The sequence below is a fragment of the Podarcis pityusensis genome, assembly GCF_964106645.2.
Source record: "Podarcis pityusensis genome assembly, chromosome: 3".
In the NCBI taxonomy this organism is placed as follows: domain Eukaryota; kingdom Metazoa; phylum Chordata; class Lepidosauria; order Squamata; family Lacertidae; genus Podarcis; species Podarcis pityusensis.
Window position 1 is genome coordinate 105455723 of NC_138026.1, and position 25055 is coordinate 105480777.

General features: G+C 42.7%; 1 protein-coding gene across 2 annotated transcripts in view; it reads right to left on the minus strand.

The window, feature by feature from the left end:
* Window positions 1-1819: 1819 nt before the first annotated feature.
* TTL (tubulin tyrosine ligase) overlaps window positions 1820-25055 on the minus strand; it is a 33401-nt gene continuing 10165 nt past the window's right edge. The window contains exons 2-8 of one of the 2 annotated variants that reach the window (XR_013983801.1): window positions 19201-19279; window positions 15726-15958; window positions 14530-14665; window positions 14109-14378; window positions 11617-11760; window positions 8483-9213; window positions 1820-8452 (exon numbers count right to left, since the gene is read on the minus strand). Coding sequence is in view for 1 of the 2 variants with exons in the window: in XM_080998179.1 (XP_080854305.1) it covers window positions 9099-9213; window positions 11617-11760; window positions 14109-14378; window positions 14530-14665; window positions 15726-15958; window positions 19201-19279 (977 nt within the window). In the remaining variant the exon portion in view is untranslated. Of the gene's footprint in view, window positions 9214-11616; window positions 11761-14108; window positions 14379-14529; window positions 14666-15725; window positions 15959-19200; window positions 19280-25055 lie in introns of both variants that reach the window. The other variant, XM_080998179.1, reaches the window with a different exon arrangement.

Genomic DNA, 25055 nt, shown 5'->3' on the forward strand with positions numbered 1-25055 from the left:
GCATTAAAATGTCACACATTAAAGAATGTTTTGCGTCAGTCCCGCATGTTGTCTTTACCTTTACCTTTTACTTCTGCTGCTGGAGGCAATCGATGGTATTCGACTAACTTTCACTCAGACGCATTGAAATGAATGAACCTAAGTTACGTCCATTGATTTCAGTGGGTCTGTCCTGGGTAATAGTTAGTTGGACTGTCACCCATAATGCCTCTGAATGCCAGCTGCTGGGAATTCACGTGTGGGCTTCCTATAGGCATCTGGTTAGTGTTATTTGGAGGCTGCAATTTAATTACAGTTACATTCTGGTAACTGCCAAGGTCTAGCAGTGGAGAGAGAGCAGGAGCAGTCTGCCTGCGGCTTGCCTCGCCAGAGTGGAGCATGCTCTAGTTATCGCCCGCTTGGACTACTGCAATGCACTCTACGTGGGGCTACCTTTGAAGGTGACCCAGAAACTACAACTAATTCAGAACGCAGCAGCTAGACTGGTGACTGGGGGCGGCCGCCGAGACCATATAACACCGGTCTTGAAAGACCTACATTGGCTCCCAGTACGTTTCCGAGCACAATTCAAAGTGTTGGTGCTGACCTTTAAAGCCCTAAGCGGCCTTGGTCCAGTATACCTGAAGGAGCGTCTCCACCCCCATCGTTCTGCCTGGACACTGAGGTCCAGTGCCGAGGGCCTTCTGGCGGTTCCCTCACTGCGAGAAGCCAAGTTACAGGGAACCAGGCACAGGGCCTTCTCGGTAGTGGCGCCCCCCCTGTGGAACGCCCTCCCACCAGATGTCAAAGAGAACAACAACTACCAGACTTTTAGAAGACATCTGAAGGCAGCCCTGTTTAGGGAAGCTTTTAATGTTTGATGTATTACAGTATTTTAATATTTTGTTGGAAGCCGGCCAGAGTGGCTGGGGAAGCCCAGCCAGATGGGCGGGGTATACATAATAAATTATTATTATTATTATTATTATTATTATTATTATTATTATTATTATTATTGGAGACAGGGCCGGCCCACCCATGAGGCCAGGTGAGACAGCTGCCTTGGGCCGCAGGAGCCACAAGGACAGCAGATCCAGCCTCCAAGGATCGTATCCCCTCTTGTGGTGGCAGCTGCCTCCTCTGCAGCCCCCTGCAGGTGTACCAGCCCTATGGTGGCTGGCCTGGAGTGTCACCAGTCTCATAACACCTGTGCTCCAATACGATGGGTTATGGGGGGAGGGGGCAAGATGGGGAAATGCCATTGTCACCAAAAGGCAGCACTTTCCGTTTTGCCTCAGGCTGCCAAAACTCCTGGGCTGGCTTTCAAGGGAGTGTTTTAAGGGGATACCTATAAAAAAAAATGTGAGAAGTTGCTGGACTACAACTCCCATCATCCCTGGCCATAGGCTATGTTGGCAGGGCTGATGGGAGCTGGAGTCCAGCAGCATTTTGAGGGCCACAGAAGTAGTAGTAGTAATTTATTTATACCCCACCCATCTGGCTGTGTTTCCCCAGGCACTCTGGGCGGCTTCCAACAAAATAGGTTCTTCATCCCTTTCCTAAATGCTTACTGCAATTCCCTGTGGATGCATAATTCTCTCACATTTTTAACCAGGGAAATGCTTCAAAGGAGATGCAGGTTTATGGCTAAAGACAGCAGAGGAGGGTAAGGATCCTGCCTTAGCCTCTCTGTTACATTAAGAATATGCCCCTTGCTGACCGAGGGACTTCAAAAAATTCTTGAAAGACAAGCTGTTTACCTCCTTGTTTGTATATCCCTGTGCTCCCACACATTTTAATCCTGCTTTTTCAAGAGAAAGAGACGAACGCACAGGTAAAATTAGGTTTTATATTTTTAATTCGCTTATATTTTTAATTTGCTCGGGAGAGGTTTGAATACGAATGTCAGCAAACCATGCACTGCTTACAGTCACATATTTCATCAGACACAAAGATCCACACGCTACAATATTCTGAAGATGAAAGATCCATATGATGTAACTTCAGACACTGTGTATATGACATGGTTTCAGAATTTTTTTTATTTTTAAACAGACAATGCTCAGAGAATGAGACATGCATTGACCATTCATACACATTCAGTATTGAGGACTCTCAAATACCGTGCAAAATGCAAGGCTCCCCACATGAATGAAACTGGTTTTGGGGTCAGGAACATCATTAATGAGTTTGTAATAACTTGCATGCCAACCACCTAAATTGTAGTAGGAGCACATTTTAGAGTTTTTAGCACAGAAGGGGTAGTTTTATTAGGATATTTTTCCTATGAGCTAAAACACGAATCCACTTGGAAAATTCTGATGGGAAGAAGGGTGTGTATGTCTCCTTTCCGTGTTTCTCATCAGATCCTGTATATAAAGGAATGCTGTTTGCTAAAAGGGTTGCCACCCATTTTGTAAAAGAGGCCCTGCCGTTCCTTCAACAGTTTCACAACGGGCAGAAATTCAATAGGAGCAGCCTAGAGTAGGGTAAAGCTACACCGGTTGAATTTCTGCTCAGCTACTGAAGGCACAGAGTCACTGTCAGGAGTGGACAAGCCACTGGTTAAAAAGCCGTCTTTCTCAGACAGCTTTTCCAGTTTCCTGCTGTGGCCATTTTACTCCTTTTCGTTTTCCAAAAAGTGCTTTTGAGATTTAGCCAGAGCCTAAAATACTGTATTTTTCACCCCATAGGATGCACCGCCCTATAGGACGCACCTAGGTTTTTTTTGGGGGGGGAATAAAGAAAAAAAATTATTTCCCCCCCAGGCACTGGGCTGGCGCGGAGGAAGCCCGAGCTTCCCCCGACCCCAGCCCCCAGAACAGCCTGCTATCCGCAAGCCTAGGGAGCCGCGCCGGTCTCCCCAGGCTTGCGGAGAGCTGCGCGAAGCCCGTGCGCGCTCTTCAGCATGCCCGAGGCTTCGGAATGCAGGCAGCTCTGCGCAACCTTTGGGAGCCCGGCGCAGCTTGGCGCCAGGCTCCGGAGGGTTGCGCAGAGCTTCCTGAAGCCTGGAGAGCGAGAGGGGTCGGTGCGCACCGACCCCTCTCGCTCTCCAGGCTTCAGCGAAAGCCTGTATTCGCCCCATAGGACGCACACACATTTCCCCTTCATTTTTGGAGGGGGAAAAGTGCGTCCTATAGGGCGAAAAATACAGTACCTTGTAAGGAGAGTGATAGAGGGCAAATGTCAGTCACCAGTGGAAACCATCTGAGAAGGAAACCCCTGAGTAACAGTTCGATTCTATGCGTGTTTTATTTCAGTAGCAAGTCTCACTGTATTCAATGGGGCTTGCTCCCCAAGTAAACATGCTTAGGAGGATAGCCTAAATGTTTTTATTTTCTTACCTATTGTTTCTGGCAATTGTTTCTAAAAGTGCTTGCATTTAAAAAGAGCTTCTACTTCAACACCGCCATCTTCTAAGTCTTAAATTACTGTTTGCCACAGAAATTGAGTTTTCTAACTCCTCAACAGTAAAGTACACATTCTGCTGGCGATGGACCACTTGAGCAAATCCTTTAAAAAACTCAACAGAGTAGGCCTCATCCAGAAATTAAAGCAAAAGAGGGCAATCCTATATGTGTCTACTCAGAAGTAAGTCCCACTGAGTTGAATAAGGCTTATCCCCAGGTAAGAGGATACAGGATTGCAGACAATCCTGTATCCAATGCAAAATTAAGACAAATCGCACCAGGATAAATTACACTAAATACTGTATTGAATTGACAGATTACGCCACTGACTACTTTAAAATGAAAAGATGCCAATCTATTCGCATTGGGCTTTTTCACGGAACGGTTGGGCTTTTTATTTATGTATTTAAAACTGGACAACATGTCTCTCTCAAAACGGGGCACAATGTACCCATTTTTCATTTTTGCGAAAGTGATGCTTCAGATCGTTCGTCCATTCACTCAAGTCACAATCACGTCCTGTATTTAAGTCTGTCTTATCACTATCTACTGTACGTTTCAGTCATTTTATGGAACAAATGTACATGATATTTGCACTAAGAACGTGGGTATTTACACCTTAGTACTTGAATTTCCATTCTCTTATTGCTTCGAAGGTTTGGCTGAGCAGTAAAACCGTTTCCGAAATCCTACTGGAAAAAAGATCTGCAAGTCATTGGATTTTGACAACACAACAAGGTTTCTAGTATGCATGATTCCACCACAATACAAAGGACACACAAATCAGTTACAGCGTAGAAAAGATATCCCCGAATATCAAAAGAGGCCATACACATAATTGTCTTACATTGGAACACAGCCCTTTTTTTAAAGAGAGATCTTTTTTTAAGAAAAGCAAAAAAACTTATGTGCTATATTTGTGTTCCTAAACAAGGCTTTCCCACAAAACATTACAAAGCCAAAAAGGAATTTTCATAGCGATGGGCAGAAATTCTAAGTCCACAAGTAGACACTTTTAAGTGCTGTCCTGTTATTCTGCATTTGTTAAACTCGTTAAGAGTCATGCTGTGCATCACATTTTGCTTGCTGCGTTTTGTCATACAAAGTCTGCCTGCAAAGGTAGTTTCAGGAAACTCTCCAAAATCTGGTAAAGTGCCCACCATCCAAATCTCTTATCCAGTTTTTACTTTCTAAAATTAGAGAACTATATCCCATGGTCATGTAAATGCACTTATAACTATAGGTCACCTGCTCAAGTCATATCAGCAATGAATTATGAATGTACTGGATGTTCAAAAATTGTTTAAATAACCGAATTTGCATTATACATTCTTCTACTTGCAAAAAAGGGATTAAATGCAAATAATCCAAGGAAATTTTAAGTGTTCCATCAACAGTTCACATCTTTTCTCCTCAGCTATCAAATTACGTATCACAATGATTTTTTACTGTGGGGGAGGATCCAGTTAGTTAATGGAACAACAAACGCAGTTTTAGCAATTAGATGGTGGGGGCAAATGATGATGAACGGAGGAAAAATGCAAAAAAAATGTTTAAATGAAGACATCAACAATAAAGTCTCAATAGACAGAAAAATAAAGCAGAAGTCATGGGCTTAGAGCCTAAGATAAATTAAGGAAGACTGTGAAATGAAAGTTTCCTGTCTCCTCCCCCCTTTAGAACTATCTTGAAATGTTCAGGAGAATCTCTGAAACAACCTGGGCTCCTGGAGGAAAGGGAGAATTGTCTGAATTTGGGTCGACCCCAACCTAAGTTTGGGCAATTCCCTGTCCCCCATCAGCCCCCTTTCCCAATTCCATGAGGCCTTTCAGAAGGCTGCAGGAGAGAGGAGACAACAATGTATACTTTCCTTCCATGTACTTCTTAGTTTATCATGCCATGATCCTAAAACCATTCAATATTTATGCACCCCTCACTATTAAAACCTGAGTGGCTGAATGTCTAATCTGAGATCTGAAAAATTCCCGGTGCCTTACAGCAGTAGTTTCTTGAGCAATGTTTTGGGCAATACTAGGTTTGTTGAGGTCCTCCTTCCTCCATGAGGTGATCAGTCATGGTGGACAAGCTTCTGCAAAAGGAAGTTTGCATGCCACTCTTCACTATACAAAGGAGAGCACTGGATGAGTGTCAAGGTGTGCTCTCTGCTCTTGCAGACTCAGAATGTGTGGGCCTAGCATCCTACATGAATTGACTCTGCAACCCAAAAGGAATCCTCTGAAGCAGAGAGCCCATAGCAGCTTCTGTAAAGGAGAAGCTCCATAACTCAGTGCTAGAATACATGCCCGAGACTGTGGAAAGGCACTGTCAACCAGAATACACAATACCAGGTGGGACAAATGTTCTCAGGGCTCAGTCTGCCCTCAAGCTCAGAGGAAGATAAGGATGAAGAGGAAGCGCCTTTAGGGAACTTATCATCCCTCCACTTCCAGACCTCCTAGGCCAGAAGATGTTGCTTTGATAGACTAATCAGACTCTGAAGACACAACCCCACACAATTCTCAGTGCCACCTCCTTCCATAAACAGAATCAGAAAATAACCCTTCAAGTGGAGGCAATGTGCAGTCAATCGAAGGACCAGACCACCCAGCCTTTGTGAGGCCTTCACATCTTCTCCTCTAGCCAATACTTTCTGAAGTGGGTTGTGACATGTTCTGCCTTGGTGGATGTGAATCTGTTTTGACCCTGTTCTGCCAGTAAAAGCCTCTTCCATATTAGGGAAGGAGAAGACACTTTCCACCATCTTTGCCTGGGGAGCCATTTTCCATTCAGAGGTGAGGCCATATTACCATAGGAACAATGGCCTCACACTGATAGGGAGCAGTGGTCTAAAATGGCATGCAGTCCAATCCAAAATCCAGCAAGAGTTGCCAACCGAATAGCAGGCAGTGGGGGACTGTCTCGGTCTGGCCTCTTGTAGGAAGCTGATTTGCAAAGGCAGCATGTTTACAATGCAGCAGTAAGCGTCATCAAGATGCTGTTAAACCCCAAGAACAAGGGCTAGTTAAAAGTTGACCCCTCCTAAGCCAGAGCAATTGCATTTAGTTCCAAAGGGGACACACTACATTAAGTATGTCGGAAGCACCTTTTTGCCACTGAAGAACTTACAAATTTGTCACCCGAACATTTGAATGACTTGTCAGGCAACTTAATCTGGTTTGATAAAATGTTGAAGGCATGCTTCTGTAGCCAAGTCTACAAGGGCAACAAGAGTCATAGATGCAGAGCAGTTAATGTTTGCTTTAAGTGTGCAATCACAGCCGAACCCCAAAGCTGAGCAATCTCAAGCACAAGTCTGAGTACAAGACCTAATAGTTTATAGCTCACCACGCTTTGCTCAGACGTTTTTGCAAAGCTTTCTTGAACATTGAAGCTGAAGCTTTGATCCTAAGCTCTCAAACGTGAAGCAAGTTCCATTGAAACTAGCAGAATTTATTTCTAAGTAAATATGTATAGGACCAGGTTGTATGTATTCAAGCAGCATCTAATCTCATATTATGCATTCTGAGGATACCACAAGTGTAGCAGATGATACACGAGATCTAATTTAGCCTATCTCTTGGGTTCCTAAGAGACCATAGCGACTACCTTAAAAACAAAGTTCTAGCATCTTTTTTTCCTATTGCACTCAGCCTTATTTACATGTAAGTATGTTTATGGTTGAATCCAGAACTTCCAAATGTCAGCTTCTTTATATAATAAACTGAATCTTAAAATAATTTATTTTATGGGATGGTCTTGTGGATGCAATGTTGTTGCTAGTTCTAACTATACAGAACTGTTTCAGAGAAATAATGGCAGAGAGCAATTATTTCGTGGTTGTGAACGGGCTTGCTCCCTCCATCCCACCTAGTTCACAGTAGACTTAATTTGCCGTAAGGTCCAAATTGGGCAAAAACTGCTTTATCGCAAACCATAGCATGCCTCCTAACCATGGTTTGTTTCAATACTGATTGAGACTCAAACCAGTGGTTGTGGCGACCATAGTTTGCTCACTGGGCAATCATGGAGAATTATAGCTACTGCAAACCAAAATGGTGGCATGGAATATGAGGGAAAGGAGGAAGCATAAGAACTTCCAAGTCGGTTCACAACCACCAAACCGTGGTTTGGCTGTGACATCTGAATCAAGCCACAACATCTGTCAAACAGGAAAGGGATCAGTGGCCTGTATTTTGGAACCTCTGAAGCCTTAGAATAAGATGAAGAGATAAGCAAAAGGATGGGTTTTTTAATGCAACAAAAGAAGATGGCAATGTTCCCTTCCAGTGATCTCCCCTCGTTAAGAAATATGAATAAAACGAACCAAAAGAGTAAAAGTCAAAGGGGGAAAACAGTTAAAACACAAAAGGTGGCGAAGAGGGTTCTGCAGCCAGTGACACACAGAGCTTTGGAGTCTAAATGATGTGAACGTTTTTTGGGGAAAAGGTCCTAATGCTAGGACACACGTGCTATGGTTTCAGTGCCATTTTTTAAAAAAGCAATACCAGATCCTGAGGAATAACAGATGGAAGCTACATTAAGGATGGCCTACAAAACCTCTGGCCAACCAAGCTAAATGCTGCCCATTATCAACTATGCACGGCAACGTCTCGGAGGCATACAGCCCAACGCTTTGCATGTTCACACAGAAATCAGTCTCAGTGAGCTTTACAGGTAAGTGAACATAAGACTGCAGTCTTAATAAACCTTTCATTTCAAAGCTGCCTGCCTGAGTCTGCAAGAGATTGCCAAGGGTCTGCCAAGCCACAGGAACAAGGTTGGTTGCCTTGACTTGTTTAAGTCACGACTTGTGCCGGCCTGTATTAGAGCAGGGAAGACGGAACCTTCAGGTGATGTTGGACTCCAACTCCCATCTGCACCAATCAGAATGGCCAACAGCTAAGGATGATGGGAATTGTAGTCCAGCGCCATCTGGACGGCCAAACAATGGCCACTCCTGCATTATTGGGGTGGGAGTCAAAAGGGAGATAGCAGTCCTTCAGGTTAGTTTTCTGCACGTTGTAATGTTCAATAATAAAAAAACACCACAGGTTTTTTTAAAACTCAACACACACACACACACACACACACACACACACACACACACACATATATATAACAGTTTTTAAAGGAGCACTTTATACCCCACAGCTTTAAAAAAAACAAAAGCTACAGAACAAAGTAAGAATAAAATAAGTTACTTATTGGGAACAAAGCTAAGGCACTAGAACTGCAGCCGGTGAAGGAAAGAAAACAAAACAGAACAAAACAATACCCACATAACAGTATGTCAAGTTGACAAAACCTCTAAGCCATGGAATCCCTGGAAGAATGCTTTGCTAAAATAATTTATTACATTGGAGGGGTGCGAAAAACAAAACGTCCCTGTTTTTGCTCACATTAAAGCAGAACTGTTGCGCTGTTCTCCTACAGAATTTCCTTCGATTGCAAGAATCCTTTCAAAAGCAAAGGTGTTCCAAAACACACACGCACACACAGCGTTGATGAGACAGCTTTGGTTCATTTTGGACTTTTCTTGGAAACTTGGCTTCCCTTCTAAATTTCTGAGACATCGCTCTGTATCCTTTCTGCCTGGTGAGCAGGTGAAATGATCGATCCAAGCTTCCTGTTTTCCCCCCAAAATCCGTAGGCTGCAGTTCTCCCATGTGTTTTGGGTGGACGGTGTTTTTTCAAAAAATGTGATCATCATCACAACTTAATAAATATTGGTTCCTGGCTCTGCTTCTGTGGAGTGTCACTAAGAGGAAAGACACTAGAGATGGCTACATCCACTATACCTTGGCATAGCTCTGCGTAAAGTTTCCTAAAAAATAAAAAATGAGAAGAGACAAGTTTGAATTAGAAAAGTTGATTGAGCAGAGTGTATGCACACGTACCTAGGACATACGCTCCCCTGAACAAAATGGGACATACTCCTGAGTAAGCATGCACAAAATAGCACCGTAAAGCAGTGACATTCTTCAGAACATCTGATTTCGTATCATTTCCTCTCTCGGCAAAGGACTACTGAAGCCCCTTTTATCTAGACCCACCCCCTTTTAAAAAAACCACTCTAAAACTGAAATTAAATTATTATAGCGCAATGTTCTGTCATCAGTGTGGCTAACAAAAGCAGACACGGGGGCCGGGGGATTAGAAAGAATACTGTGTAGAAGAATGGCAGATGAAGATGATGGACTTTTTGGAGCTGGCTGACCTGACTGGAAGAATCCGCAACCAGAAAGAAGAGGAGACACAAGAGGACTGGAAGACTTTTAAAGAATATTTGGCTAAACATTGTAACATAATATAAAGAGAAATTTCTTGGAAGTAATAATTAGGCTTAGGGGTAGAATAAGAATATGTTGTTAATAAATATTAAGGATTAGAATATTAATAAAGGAGAAGAAGTTAGTAAATGAAAGAAGTTAATATTATTAGAAATATGAATTTGGAGAACTGCTAAACAGAGAACTGCTAAACAGTAATGAAATTCAGTTAGAGGGGATGCGAGGAAGTCAGTTATCAATGTAATGAAATTAGGATTTGGAAGTAAAAATTCATTTTTTGTGTGTTTTTCTTTGTTTTTGTGTTTTGTAATGTTTTTCTTGTTTCTTTTTTATGTCATAAATGTGAAAACCAATAATTTTTTTTTGGAAAAGAAAAGAAAAGAATATTGTGGGTTTGAGGGGCCAGTTTGCATTGTATTGTTGAAATGTCATGTCATGACTAATAATATTTATTTATAACTCGTCTCAACCTAAACCAAGGCTCAAAACAAATCCTCAGCATTACTGCCGGAAGACAAACAGTCTTTCTCCTTTGATATTATGGAGCTGGGAGAAACAGGAATCTGAATCCTAGCTAAGATCCCTCACGAATACAGGCTGCTGCTACCCTAATAAGGATATTAAACACACAGCTGGCCAAGGGTCTAGGAATGCAGGAAGACACCTGTTTTTTTTAACCGCTAGCCCAGTCATTTGTCATTTTTCACGCATGCACTAATAGTATCTGGTGTTGCTAGCAAAGAAACAGTACAAAGAAACAGCGGCATAAAACTTTCCATGCACCAGCTGATATCTTTGGCAATTTAATTTCGAAATATTAAGATTTAGGGCTGCTGGGGTTCATTGCCTCTCTGGCCTCCACCTTCCCTCCCCTATTATAGCAGAGCAGGACAGACATGAAGTACAGACGCTTATGGTTCCTGGAATCCACACGTATATGTGCAGTGTGGATGGCACTGTTGAGAGAGGCTGGGAAGTGGCTCTCTCGGCAGATCCCATCTATCTTACCTGCCTTCCCTGGGCAGCAATGCACCCTTGTGCACGTGTGCAAAATCTAACCAAGTTTCAATGTGCTTGGAGCGATCTCCATTGTGCTAACAACTCTGCCACGACTTGTAAGGTAATAAAAGCATTCTGGGAAATGATATATAATGAATTGAAAAAAATGTTTAAATTAACTTTTATTTAAAAAGAAACAAAAAACCAGAGGGTTTTCTTTTTGGAATTGTAGGTTCCAAGGGAGCATAAAAGACTTTTTATGTATGCGATGACAGCAGTATGGATGCTACTAGCCCAGAGATGGAAAGAAGAGAAGTCCCTACCAGAGAAGAATGGCAAATTAAACTGTTGGACTATGCCAAAACGGCAAAATTGACCGGAAAGCTCAGGAACCAAGACGACAAAAAACTTTAACAAAGAATGGGGAAAATTTATAATTTATCTTGGAGACCACTGTAAGGAGATGAGAACACTAGCAGGATTGCAATAACACTTGTAATGTAGCAAGTACTATGGAGATAATGGAGTTATATAAAAGATGGACTATTGAAAAAGATGCAGCAAGAAAGGTTTGATAATGGGACCCATGGAGGAGAAGGTGGGAAGTCCAGAGATTCGGAGGAATCTGTTGATGTGTGTGGTTGTACTGTTATAATTTTATATTTGTAAATCCAAATAAAAATTATTTCAAAAAAAAGTAAGTAAAAAAAACCAAAACCACAACAACTCTGCCCCAAGAGTGTAAGACTCTCTCTTCCAAACCTCCAGCACCTACATCAGCTTTACAGGGGGAGAGAGAAATGCTCGTGTGTCCACAATCGCCATCTCCCCACAAAAAAAGCAAAACAGCAAGGGTCTGGAATTTACAGGGTATTCTATACTGCGACACAGCTCACCCACATGCGGGAAAAGCATGCCAGCATGTGACAAGAACTTACTGGGCACACGCAGGGGCACCATTCACTTCGATCAGCCAGACCTTCAAGTCTTCATCCACCATGAAATCGAAGCCAAAGAGCTGGAAACTCTGGTAATGAAGGTGTTTGGTGCTGATAGCGGGTTCTATACACATAAGGCAGCTTCTGCGGGGGGAAAAGGACAGAGCACGCCTGATATCAGCCTAAAGCATTATCATCATCATCATCATTATTATTAAAATTTATTTATTTGCTTTTTCAGATTAAAGTTTTACAGTCACATATCCAACATTCAAAGGGATGCGGGTGGCGCTGTGGGTTAAATCACAGAGCCTAGGACTTGCCGATCAGAAGGTCGGTGGTTCGAATCCCCACAATGGGGTGAGCTCCCTTTGCTCGGTCCCTGCTCCTGCCAACCTAGCAGTTCGAAAGCACGTCAAAGTGCAAGTAGATAAATAGGTACCACTCCGGCGGAAAGGTAAGCGGCATTTCCGTGCACTTCTCTGGTTCGCCAGAAGCAGCTTAGTCATGCTGGCCACATGACCTGGAAGCTGTACGCCGGTTCCCTCGGCCAATAAAGCGAGATGAGCGCCGCAACCCCAGAGTCAGTCATGATTGGACCTAATGGCCAGGGGTCCTTTTACCTTTTTATCCAAATCTCCTGGACTTCCCTGCTCCCCTTTGTGGGTCCTATTGTTAATCATTTCCTCCTGCATCTTTTATATTAATCCAAATCTTTTACCTCTCCATTGTGTCCAAAATTCACCATTAAACGACAAGTGTTATTCCGATCCTACTAACAATTTTAACCGTTTACAATGGTTTTTAAGATAAATTATAAATTTTCCCCATTCCTTATTAAAAAATTTGGTCTTCCTGATTTCTGATTCTTCCGGTCATTTCAGCGTAATCCACCAACTTGATCTGCTATTCTTCTCTGGTAGGGACTTGATCTTCTTTCCATCTCTGGGCAAATAACATCTGCACAGCCATGGTCACATACATAAATAGTATTTTCTGCTCCCCTGGAATTTCGGCACCCCAGCCCAAAGCATTATGTTAGGTTGTTATCCATGTAATAGTTATGTTAAGCTGAGGTAGGAAGCAACTGCCTCTCTGACTGGGTGCCAGGAGGAAGTACTGTATTAAGGTGACACTCAGAATACATCTAAGTTAGTCATATCCATTCATTTCAATGGGCTTATTCCGCCATTGGGTATTCATGACTAGGACAGCAAATAAAAGCATTGATTTGCTTTTATTCTGACCTGGATGGCAGAATACACTCACTCTTCACAGTGGCCCATCATTAAAAGTTTAATTTGCTACACTAGGGTCAGGGAACTTACTATTATTATTATTATTATTATTATTATTATTATTAAACATATCACACACACCAATTACAGAACAGCAAAACTGAAAATAAAACAACAGTCCAAACACACTGACAAATCTTTGTCAAACTGTACATGCTAAAACCATCCCAATTTTAACAAACACCAAACACAGTGGGACCTCGTGTTACATACGCTTCAGGTTACAAACTTCGCTAACCCAGGGTTAAGAACTTTGCTTCAGGATGAGAACAGAAATTGTGCTCCGGCAGTGCAGCAGCAGCAGGAGGCCCCATTAGCTAATGTGGTGCTTCAGGTTAAGAACAGTTTCAGGTTAAGAACGCACCTCCGGAACAAATTAAGTACTTAACCCAAGGTACCACTGTAATGCATAGTAACATCCGCTGCTGGGACTGTCGACCATAAAGAAAGACATATATTGTACCGGCAGCAATTATGGTCTACAGGAGTTTTTATAAAAGGAGGGGGAAGTAATATTAATTAAAATATGTGCTTTATATGTGCTTTGTAAATGCCAAACTGTGCTGAAGACCATAGGTGCTTTTATTATTTCATTATTATTTATTAAATTTCTATACCGCCCTTCACCCAAGAACCGTTTTTGGGTAGATTCCTTTGCAGGATCAGCCTCACGGGCTGAGTTTGACTCAATCAGATGATCTCCTTGGGCCATCACAAAATTGGCAGGCAGGTTGTCCCATAGGTCTGATCTAGCAAACCCTTCTTAAGTTCTTCTGTTCTTCTAGGGACTAACAGTGACATTAAAGTACAGTCGTACCTTGGAAGTTGAATGGAATCTGTTCCAGAAGTCCGTTCGACTTCCAGAATGTTCAAAAACCAAATTGCTGCTTCTGATTGGCTGCAGCCTGCAGCCAATCAGAAGCCGCGTAAGCCCCGTCGGACGTTCAAGTTCCAAAAGAATGTTCACAAACCGGAACAATCACTTCTGGGTTTGTGGCATTCAGGAGCCAAAACGTCTGAGTTCCAGGGTGTTTGGGATCTAAGGTACGACTGTACAACAAATTAACACAATACCGTAATTCTAAAAGCATCCATGAAAAAACCCCCAATCAATCATAAATTGATTAATAATGGTAACCTCTGTCTTGGAAGAATCTTCAAGGAACAATTGTTAACAAATGTAAAACACATTACCTTATTATATTTTTGACTTGCAATAAGATTGTGTTTTCCAGAGTAATGTTCAAAGCGCTCATCAGATACTGATTAAACTCCTCAAAAAACATCTCATTCCCTTCTTCATATCTCCCATAGTTCTTTGAATATTCCTTCTGTATGCAGTGATTGGTCAAATGGCAGGTTTTGTCTAGGAAATTAGCACTATTGTAAGGTTCGGAAGAGGTCCGTAGAACGCCTTCTCTGTAGAGGTAGATATTATACTGGTGATCCACTAGCACCCAGCTTCTAGAAGTTGGAAAAAATACAGAGGCGGTGTTTTTAAAACCATTAAGAAAATTTTCAGTTCAGAAGAATCAGATTTAATGACCAGCCTTTCACACCAAACCTTCACTTCAGTGGGTTGTTGAGCTGAAATATCAATATGAAAAGACCTTACCTAATATCAAATTTGCGATGACCTGGTTCTAAAAGCATAGGCTTCTCAAGGTATTTCTGAATCACATGCACTTGTCCTTGATTATCTATGAAGTCCAGAAGTTCCGTAGCCTCCGAAGAAATTAGAATTCCTTCACCTAACCAGGAGGAAAAGACGAAAGCGAAGAAGTTGGACAGGAAGTACAAGCCTCCACCTCAACAAAGAAGTGATAAGATAAAAAGAACAATGACTTTCCATCCCCTCCAACCCTTTTCCATTGTGTGCCATCCCTTTTAGACTGTAAGCCTGTGGGAAAGAGTAATATTACTGCTCATCTTTGCAAGCCGTTCTGGGAGCCATTTTGGCTAAAAAGCAGGGTAGAAACATACTTTTTAATACATCTTATACATGTATAAGACTGAATCAGATAAGTGTTGGAGGTGCAATGAGATTGAGGGTATGTTCTTTCATATGTGGTAGAACCTGTAAAAGGGTAAAAGGGTATTGGGAAATGATTTATAATGAATTGGGGGGGAAATGTTTAAAAGTACTTTTCAAAAAAAACCAGTGTCCCTTTTGTTGGGGATAATTCTGATGGAAATTCCCAGGTGTCAAAAAAAGGCTATTTATGTATGCCACTACTGCGGCCCGTGTTTCATTAGCCTCAAAATGGAAAAAGAGCGAGGTCCCAACCAAAGAAGAATGGCAACTTAAAGTGGTGGAATATGTGCAGTTTGCAGGCCTAACGTATAGAATAAGAGAACAAGAAGACTGGAAAATGTTTATTGAATATATGGGGGGAGACTGTGTACACTTGAAAACGTTGGCAGCATTAAGATAAATTCAACAGTGTAAATAAGTTTTGATAGAAGTAATAATGGAATACTGAATGGTTTAGTTTATGAAAAATATGCAGGGATTTATGATATGCAAATTGAACCATGGAAAAGGGGAAGTCAATGACATTTTAGGGTTGTTTAATGAATATTTTAAATTGTAAAATAGAAAACTTAATAAAAATTATACACACACACACACAAAAGAGACATACTTTTTTTTTTAAAAAGCATACAATATTATTACGTCTTTGCTGTAAGATACTGAGACTGTGAGTGGGTCTGTGGCTCTTTTGATTTGCGCCTCAGCCTCTTAGCTGTCACACTGCTCTAGCATCTATTGGATAAATATCTCAATAATTTGAGACTCTCTTTGCTAACCTTTGGCCCCCGCCGAAGATTTGGCTATCCACACACTTCCCTCTCCGCTTTCTTTCCTCTTCTGATAGGATGCCAGGAAAACTTCCCTTTCATCCGTTCTTGGGTTGTTTATCAAATGATGGGTCCCATTCTGTGCTGGAGCCACTGGAGTCTTGAGATTAGTTGGGTAAATCACATACGACTCCGGGAACCATGTGCAAGATTCTGCTAATTCAGGACTTGTCTTGATTAGTCTAAAGAAAGAGACAAGGATTTAATTTGAGTTGGGTTTTTCCCCTCCATAGGGCACGCTGGAGTTGAAAGACCTTTCAAATCATCACGACCACCACCATTTAGTTCCTTTACAAACCCTTTCCTACGAACCAGTTCAAAACAGTTTCACACTACAACTGCATATATAAACACAATTCAAAAGCATGGCATATTAAAAAACCATTTATATAGACACATAAACATTTATATCTGTCAGGGAACTGCCATTGGCTCAGAGGCGAGAGATAGAAGGGCAGTTGCGTTACAGGGAGCCTCCGAAAATCTTGCGAAGCAGTTCCTCTTCTGGTGAGGAGGAAAGCCCCACCTCTAGTGGAGCAGAGGTGCAAGGACCAGAGGATGCTAGTAAAAGCCGTAACACCACTCCTGAGCAAGCCGGAGAGGAGGGAAGCACGCTCTTGCCATCGCCCATCCTGCGCAGTAGTCTGAGCCGCAGGGAGGGGCGGAAACGGCTGGGGGTAACGAAACTTTTACGTTGGGGGAGGTACAAAAACAGACCACTCCCGGATTCTGCTAGCGATTGAGCCAGACATGAACTTATGACGCTCTTCACTGTAAATAGCTTGCACCAAAATAAAGCCTGTAAAAGACAGGTCGGAGTCTGGCCTGGTTACTCTCGAGCAACCACAACAGCCATCTGACAATATCCAATGCAGATACTGAATGGGGGCGGGGGAGAGATCTCCACTTAGAAGGCTTCCTGAAAGGGGCAAGTCATTATCTTCAATATCTCTCTGCTGTAAAATTTGGAGGTACTCCGTAGCCTCTTCTTCTCCTAAAGATATCCCTATATGGGCTACCTTTCCAGGCTGAAGAGTCCCATGTGCCTTTCACTTACTTCTACAGCACATGCAGAAACCGCCTTCTTGATCCTTGGACTCACTATTGGTCTCGTTCGCTCAATCCACCAGAGCCTGTCTTCGCATGCAGGGGAAGCCCCTAACTCACTGAGGGTTTGAGACCCATCGGCTCCCCTCACCTGGTTTGGCTGGCCTGTTGAAGCCATTTCCACTGTCACATGCTGACAGCTTCTGATTTCATTTAATATTCTAATTTTCTGAGATTGTTAATTTGGAGTTTTCATCAGCTGTACATCATAATCATCACAATCATCACAAATAAAGGCTTGACATATCTCACTTTGCATGTTGTGAGTCTATCTCATATATTAGTTTCACCTTTTAAGTTGAATTACTGAAATAAACGAACTTTTCCACAATATTCTAATTTTCCAAGTTTCACCTGTAGGAGCCACAGGTGAGAACTGAGCGCAGGTAATTTTCACGGTTTTCCGAACCCTGGCAGGGTAATTGCTGAGCATCTTTACTGAGGTGGTTTGGGTCGGAATCTAGCAGGATTAAGATCAGTTTTGGTCCTAGAGTTAAACTGAGATGCAGTTGTAGAAGAAGATACTCTAGTTAATTCCAGCTTGATTTCTAGCACTAAAGGGCAAGCGGAATATAATTTTGCAAAAGGTCAATCAAGAGATGTATCTTGAAAAGGACACACAACTATGGCAGAATCGCCCAGTAATTTATTTCGCCTTCACAAGAAAAGGTCAGGGTTTTTAAGGAAGGCTCATTTGAAATTAACGAGTCACACAGCCTCAAGGCTTATCTCCATATGCAAATAAAGGCAGCATGAAAAGGCCTACATTATGCCACTATATAAAGGAAAAGGACCCTTGGGTGGTTAAGTCCAGTGAAAGGCGACTATAGGGTTGCAGCGCTCATCTCGCTTTTCAGGCCAAGGAAGCCGGCGTTTGTCCACAGACAGCTTTCTGGGTCATGTGGCCAGCAGGACTAAACTGCTTCTGGCACAACGGGACACCGTGACGGAAACCAGAGCGCATGGAAACGCCGTTCACCTTCCCGCCACAGCGGTACTTATTTATCTACTTGCATTGGCGTGCTTTCGAGCTGCTAGGCTGGCAGGAGCTGGGACAGAGCAACGGGAGCTCACCCTGTTGCGCAGATTTGAACTGCCAACCTTCTGATCGACAAGCCCAAGAGGCTCAGTGGTTTAGACCACATCAAAACGAGCCCTCAAGCATCTTTTGCCCAGAATCAGAGTGGCGTGTCAGGCGGCTTCACGGAAATCACGCTAGGTCTGAAAGCGGATCGCCAAAGGAAGGCTTCCAGTCATAGTACCATTTATTATTTCAAAGAACGCTTTGTGTTTCATATTCTTACAAGTTGAAAGGAACAAATTGCGGGGTCTGCTGCAGGGGAAAAGGTGCGATTTGTTGCTATTAAGAGGAAACAGCAAAAAGGGAGAGGGGTGAGCTTGAGTTCACGGAGGCTTACGAAGTAATAAATTTGTTGAGGGCAGCTCTCATGTCCCATAAGCACAAGGATTTTCTTGCACAAAGGGACTTTCCTCCCTTCCCCGAATCTGCTCCATGGGATTTGGGGAAAACGCAGAACAGAACAGACTTAGGGCGTGCGTAGGTGGAGGAAGTCCCACTACACAAGAGAAAAGCCTTGCACTGACTGTACAATTACGGGGTGCAAGCTATAGTCTTTAAGGTGCCACAAATCTCTTTGTTGTTTATACTACATTTTGCATATCTATCAAGAGATGTATCTCAAAAAGGACATACAACTATGGCAGAATGGCCCAGTACAGTGGTACCTCGGGTTACATACGCTTCAGGTTACATACGCTTCAGGTTACAGACTCCGCTAACCCAGAAATATTACCTCGGGTTAAGAACTTTGCTTCAGGATAAGAACAGAAATCGTGCTTTGGCGGCGCGGCAGCAGCAGGAGGCCCCATTAGCTAAAAGTGGTGCTTTAAGTTAAGAACAGTTTCAGGTTAAGAACGGACCTCTGGAACGAATTAAGTTCTTAACCCAAGGTACCACTGTAATTTATTTCGCCTTCACAAGAAAAGGTATGGGTTTTTAAGGAAGGCTCATAACATACAGTAAGGAACAATGATTATAAACATAGTTTTTAGAATACAAATGTCAAGGGTGTAAATATCCTAGGGGTAAGATTCATGTCTGTAGCAGCCCTGTGCAAGGACTTCTGCTTGCACAATGGGAGTTTCTCCAACCTCTCCTCCCCTCGCGTGCCCCCCCCAGTATCCTGCATCTAACTGCCCTCTCCCATGTAACTTAAGAAAAAAATGACAAAAATGTGCTACACAGGATCCCTTATAACCCATAGTTACAAGAAAGAAAATAAAGAGCCAAACCTACTTCACTAAAGAAGCTTTGCGGCAAAGCTTATCAGCTCCTCTATAATAGTTCACCAGCTGCACAAGTCCAGGTTCGTGACCTACAAAAGAGAAAGAGAGAGGTTTTTTATATCTTAACCTTTTCTTTTTTGAATTTGGAAGTGTACATGTGTGCGCACGAAAAAGTTTTTTTTTAAAAGAGATAAACATTTATCCAGGCAAATGAACTCCAATTTTTTTTAGGTGGAAACCCAGTTCGGTGGAATGGGAAAGTGAAAAATCCCAGCCATTTTGCTTGTGCCCAAGCCTCAAGGAAATACAGTGGTACCTTGGTACTCAAACGGCTTGGCTCCCGAACAAATCAGCTCCCGAACGCCAGAAACCTGGAAATGAGTGATCCGGTTTGCGAACGTTTTTCAGAAGCCGAACGTCCGACGCGGCTTCCACTTGAGTGCAGGAAGCTCCTGCAGCCAATCGGAAGCCGCGCCTTGGTTTTCGAAGGGTTCCGGGAGTCGAATGGACTCCTGGAACGGATTAAGTTTGACAACCAAGGTAGCACGGTAACATCTTTTCTTTTGTACTTAAACACACATTGATGAAAGGCAGGCTGATGACTCTTCCTGATTTCATTTGGGGGAGCGAACAGGATGTTTTGGACTTCAAATCCCTGACCACTGCTCATGCTGGCTGGGCCAGATGGGAGCTGTAGTCCAACAAGACATCTGGAAGGCAGGATTTTGGCTTCTCCTAGGCTAGCAAGTGGCATTCTAAACCCAAGCTGCATGACCAACCCTGAGTTAATAACCGCAGTTAGCACCAAATCAGAAGTGACACCTTACTGAAGTGGTATAAGCAGTCATTGTGGGAAGAACAGAAAACTCCCTCACCCCATCATTGTGCGGCTTAGAAGACAGGGTTCTTATCTCTTTACAAATCCACGAAGACTGAAGTCTCAGGTACACATGCAGAAGGTGGAGGTGATTATATAACATATATAAACGGCCTCGGTCCAGTATATCTGAAGGAGCGTCTCCACCCCCATCGTTCTACCTGGACACTGAAGTCCAGCACCGAGGGCCTTCTGGTGGTTCCCTCATTGCGAGAAGCCAAGTTACAGGGAACCAGGCAGAGGGCCTTCTCAGTAGTGGCGCCCTCCCTGTGGAACGCCCTCCCATCAGATGTCAAAGAGAACAACAACTACCAGACTTTTAGAAGACATCTGAAGGCAGCCCTGTTTAGGGAAGCTTTTAATGTTTGATGTATCACAGTATTTTAATATTTTTTTGGAAGCCGCCCAGAGTGGCTGGGAAAGCCCAGCCAGATGGACGGGCTATAAATAATAAAATAATAATAATAATAATAATAATAATAATAATAATTATTATTATTATTATTATTATTATTTCTAACTGCAAGTGGGTCTCAATAAATACACTCCAGTTAAAATTTTGAATGTTTCTCTATGTAAAAAAAAAAAAAAAGGAACCCACAAAATTCCTGCAAGTAGAAAAGTAGCTCAGAAGGGATCAGACTGGCCTAGAACCTCTCCCTGCAATATGCTAGATTTATACTTGCAGGGAATATTTTACACAGGGAGCATTCACAAGTGTGATTCACCCACCCCCATCCCCATCCAGCTTTCATTGTGAAGCAGTAGTTCAGAAGTGGGGAAACAAAAAGGTCAAGGGGTTGGAAGAAAGGTTATGACATTTAGAGCTTTTTAGTTTTGAAAAAGGTGCAAGGGAGGGGATAGAGGTCTATACAATTTGGCATGGCGTAGATAAAGCGGACAGGGAGAACTTACCTACCCAGTCAGATCTGAAGGTAGGCAAACAGTAAGTCAGGTGAGCCAGGCATAGGCAATTGCCCTAAATTTGGGTTAATATTGCCACAGTGTATTGAAACAAGCCAGCTTGATAAACCAAGGTTTGAAGTTGCCTCATTTGAGTAAAGCTTCTGGGTTCAGACTTGATACTAAACTGTGGTTAGTTAAAAACAGAGCTGGAGGAGGAAACGGGGAGCGTATGGGGGCAAGGCTTAACCCTGGCTCATTCGCATAACAATATAAGGTCAAAGTGCAGCCAGTGTATTTTATTTTTTTTTTAATCATATTTATTAAAGTTTCCAAAGATATAGAAATACAAAGAAAAAAGAAAAGGAAAAAAAAAATATTTAGAACCTTACTTTCATTGCCTACTTTCATGGACTCCCCCCTCCCCCCCCGACTGTATTCCCCTTTCCTTAATTTGGTTCTACAAGCTCTCACTCCCAATTTGAAGCTTAATTTGTTTAACCCACTATCCAAATTGAATTGTACAAATCTTACACCGTCCCACATCATTAACAAACAAAAAAAAAAAAAAAAAGATTTTCCCCAAGATCCACCCCAGTTCCTTCCACGAATTCCCTTTTTTTAAACACGTCCAATCAAAATAAAATGACATACGTAAGTTATATAAAGAAATAGAAAATAAGAGATATAAAAAAAAATTCAAAAGATTGTTACACAGCCTTTGGATTCCAAATCTCCCCCCCCCCCTTCCCCGGTTTGAATTCCCCATGTCCATCAGTCTATACATTATCAGCCTGGAAGTCTCAATTCATGGCCAAATTTCTCCCCAATTCCATCTTGCCGGTTTTCTTTTAATTTATTAATTTTAATGATATTTAACTTCAAGTGTCCAATCTAACAAAGGCCTTTAATTTCCTTGATCTTTACCACTCCTCCCATTGTTCTTTCCGTGTCGTAATCAGTCCTTTGTTCTTCTTATGCCTCACTTTCTCAGGTTTCTTGTCCTGTTCAGCTGCTAAAACTTTCTTATTCAGAAATCTGGTATCTCTACAGAGGTTTGTTATTCAGGAACAAAAACTTACGTCCAGTCCCTTCCTTTCTTCAATAGAAAATTCTATTGTCTCCTTTAATGTAAATACCTCTGTAGACAAAATACTATTTCAGTTTTGCAGCTTTCCCAGAAGATAACAAGTCCTGTGCAAATCCCGGAGTACTTTTCCACTTACGACCGTTCTTGTAATGTCCCAATACCCCTCTAGGGGGATTATAATAACTTTGTATCCTCTGATCCAAAAGTCAAATTGTTGTTCCTTATTTTCCAACAGTTTGTATCCATATTATAGCAAAATGTAACAAAATTAACCAGCAAAGTCCTTGTAACAAAGTCCTCTTTATATTCTCCAGCTTTGACAGCTACTTTGACAGCTGTCAAAGTCTCCATCTCTCTTCACCAGGCTCCGCGGATCGCCCCGGTTCCCGGGGGGGGGGGTTGCATTCTCCTTCTCCCCCTCCACTCTTCTCCTCCAGCACAGTTCTTATAATTTCCCATCGTGGAATTAATGATTTTTATCAGAAATATACTTCCCTTTGGACCTTGGTTGCTCAGTCCTTGTTTGGAATGCTTACAGTAGGGGGGGGATTGACTTCCTTTTTAAATTGCCCCCGCTCGTGCCAAATCCAAAATTTTGAACCCGGTTTCCCAATTACTCACGGGTTGTTGTTAATAGTCCAAATTTTCAATGGAAGAAGTCAGCGCTCTCCGTCGAATGGCATGCGGCTGCGCTCGGCAGGGAAAGCAGAAGACTCAAAGCACCACGCCGCTCCCCGGCACCCGATCTGAAGCCTTTAAAAAGGCTCTTTCACGAGTCGGGAGGGCGCTAATGGTGCAAGCCGAGTCACCCATGTCCACGGACTCCGTGCCCGTGGTTTTTAAGGGTCCCCGCGTCGCCGGCGCGGTAGGACCCAGCCCCTGCCGAGCAGACTCCCTCCGGAGCTCGGAGGGAGTCCGCCATTCGGCGATGGCGCCAACCCGGAAGTTCCAAAGTGCAGCCAGTGTACGAGCTAGGAATAATGAAGGTCAATACATAGATACGGACAGACAAGAAGAGATGCATTAATGTGTGCCATGCTCACGTTTACGAAGAAGCCAATTTGGGCATTTGCAAGAAGAGATTTGGGCATCCTTACATCTGATAATACAAAGGCTGCAATTTCCCAGACAGACTGCTTAAATCCCATTGCCTTCTGTGAGACGTAAGCAGCTTAAGTCGTTTCCAAACCTACACAGCAAGGGTCAGCCGACGTCAGGCTTACGGGATCTACTTTCTTTTATACTAGAGCCTCAAGATTCGCCAAGCAGACCCTGGTGCAAAAGATATTCAGAATTAAAGAATTCAGAGCTCAGGAATCTGTTCTGAGTTTCAGAACTGAACACAGGCCAGTCCTTTCACATAAAAATCCACTCCCATGCTTTCTTCTGTTCAGCAGTTCAATTGAGGGTAGCTGGGCAGTAGTTTTTGCTGGTATTGTTAAAAATTTGGAAGGCAGGATTTCCCCGTCTACTACAAATCACCCAGCGATCTACCTTTTGCCTAGAGATGAAAGAGAACTTAGATTCAGTTCACACTGGAAGGCAAACCTACATAATTTGCACTTTCCAAAGCAATTAGAGAACTGAAATACAGCCAATCCTTGAAATTCACTCTTCAATGAATTTTGCTATGAAGTTCACCAGCTGAGCAATGAATGCAGAAACAAACACGAGCGCTCACTTACAGACTCACTGTTAAGACCACATTCATGGAAGACAATCTTACTCGGCTACGGGTGACCGCCGAAGAAGATGACAACAGAAACAAGCATACTATGGCAAAGTGTGCATAATAATTCTTTCTCCATATATAATGCATTTTGTATGTTATTTCCACTAACATACAAAATGCATTCTGTTAGGTAAAACTGCTTTGTAGAAATGTCTATCTTGGGCATAACTGAATCATTAAATGTGTATATTAAGAGAAATTAGCAGATGATTAAAAAAACACCACAAGCTGATGAATTTTTATGGGAACGTTAAACGAAGATTCACAGAGCGATGTGGAAATGGAATAAGAATAATTTAATAGTTTAAATAATTCTCTGTATGGTGTGTAGTGAGCAGACTTAGGTTACTGTGACTTAGGCTCCATCTGCACTAGACATTTAAAGCAGAACCATTCCACTTTAAAGAGTCATGGCTTCGCCCAAAGATTCCTGGGAGCGCTTACAGGTCCCCTCACAGAGCTACAATTCTCAGAATTCCCTGGGAAGGGGGAATGATTGTTAGACCACTCTGGTAATTGTAGCTCTTTGAGGAGAGTATGAGCCCCCCCCCCCAACTCTCAGCACCCTTAGCAAACTACTCTTCCCCAGGTTCTTTGCAGGACTTCATGCCTGCTTCAAATAATAATAATAATAAATAATAATTTTTATTTATACCCCGCCCTCCCCAGCCAGAGCCGGGCTCAGGGTGGCTAACACCAAGAAAATCACGGTAAAAACATAATAGGGGGAAAAGAGAGGGGGGGAAACCCAATTTAAAATACAGGTTAAAATGCAATTTAAAATGCAGCCGCATTTTAAAGTAGCTGATAAATCAAGACCATAAGGGGAGGGAAACGTAAGGGTCAGACTGAGTCTAAACCAAAGGCCAGGTGGAATAGCTCTGTCTTGCAGGCCCTGTGGAAAGATGTCAAGTTCCGCAGGGCCCTGGTCTCTTGTGACAGAGCGTTCCACCAAGTCGGGGCCAGTACAGTGGCACCTTGGGTTAAGTACTTAATTCGTTCCGGAGGTCTGTTCTTAACCCGAAACTGTTCTTAACCTGCAGTACCACTTTAGCTAATGGGGCCTCCTGCTGCCGCCGGAGCACAATTTCTGTTCTCATCCTAAAGCAAAGTTCTTAACCTGAGGTACTATTTCTGGGTTAGGGGAGTCTAACCTGAAGCGTCTGTAACCTGAAGCGTATGTAACCCAAGGTACCACTGTACTGAAAAGGCCCTGGCCCTAGCTGAGACCAATCTAACCACCTTGCGACCTGGGACCTGGAA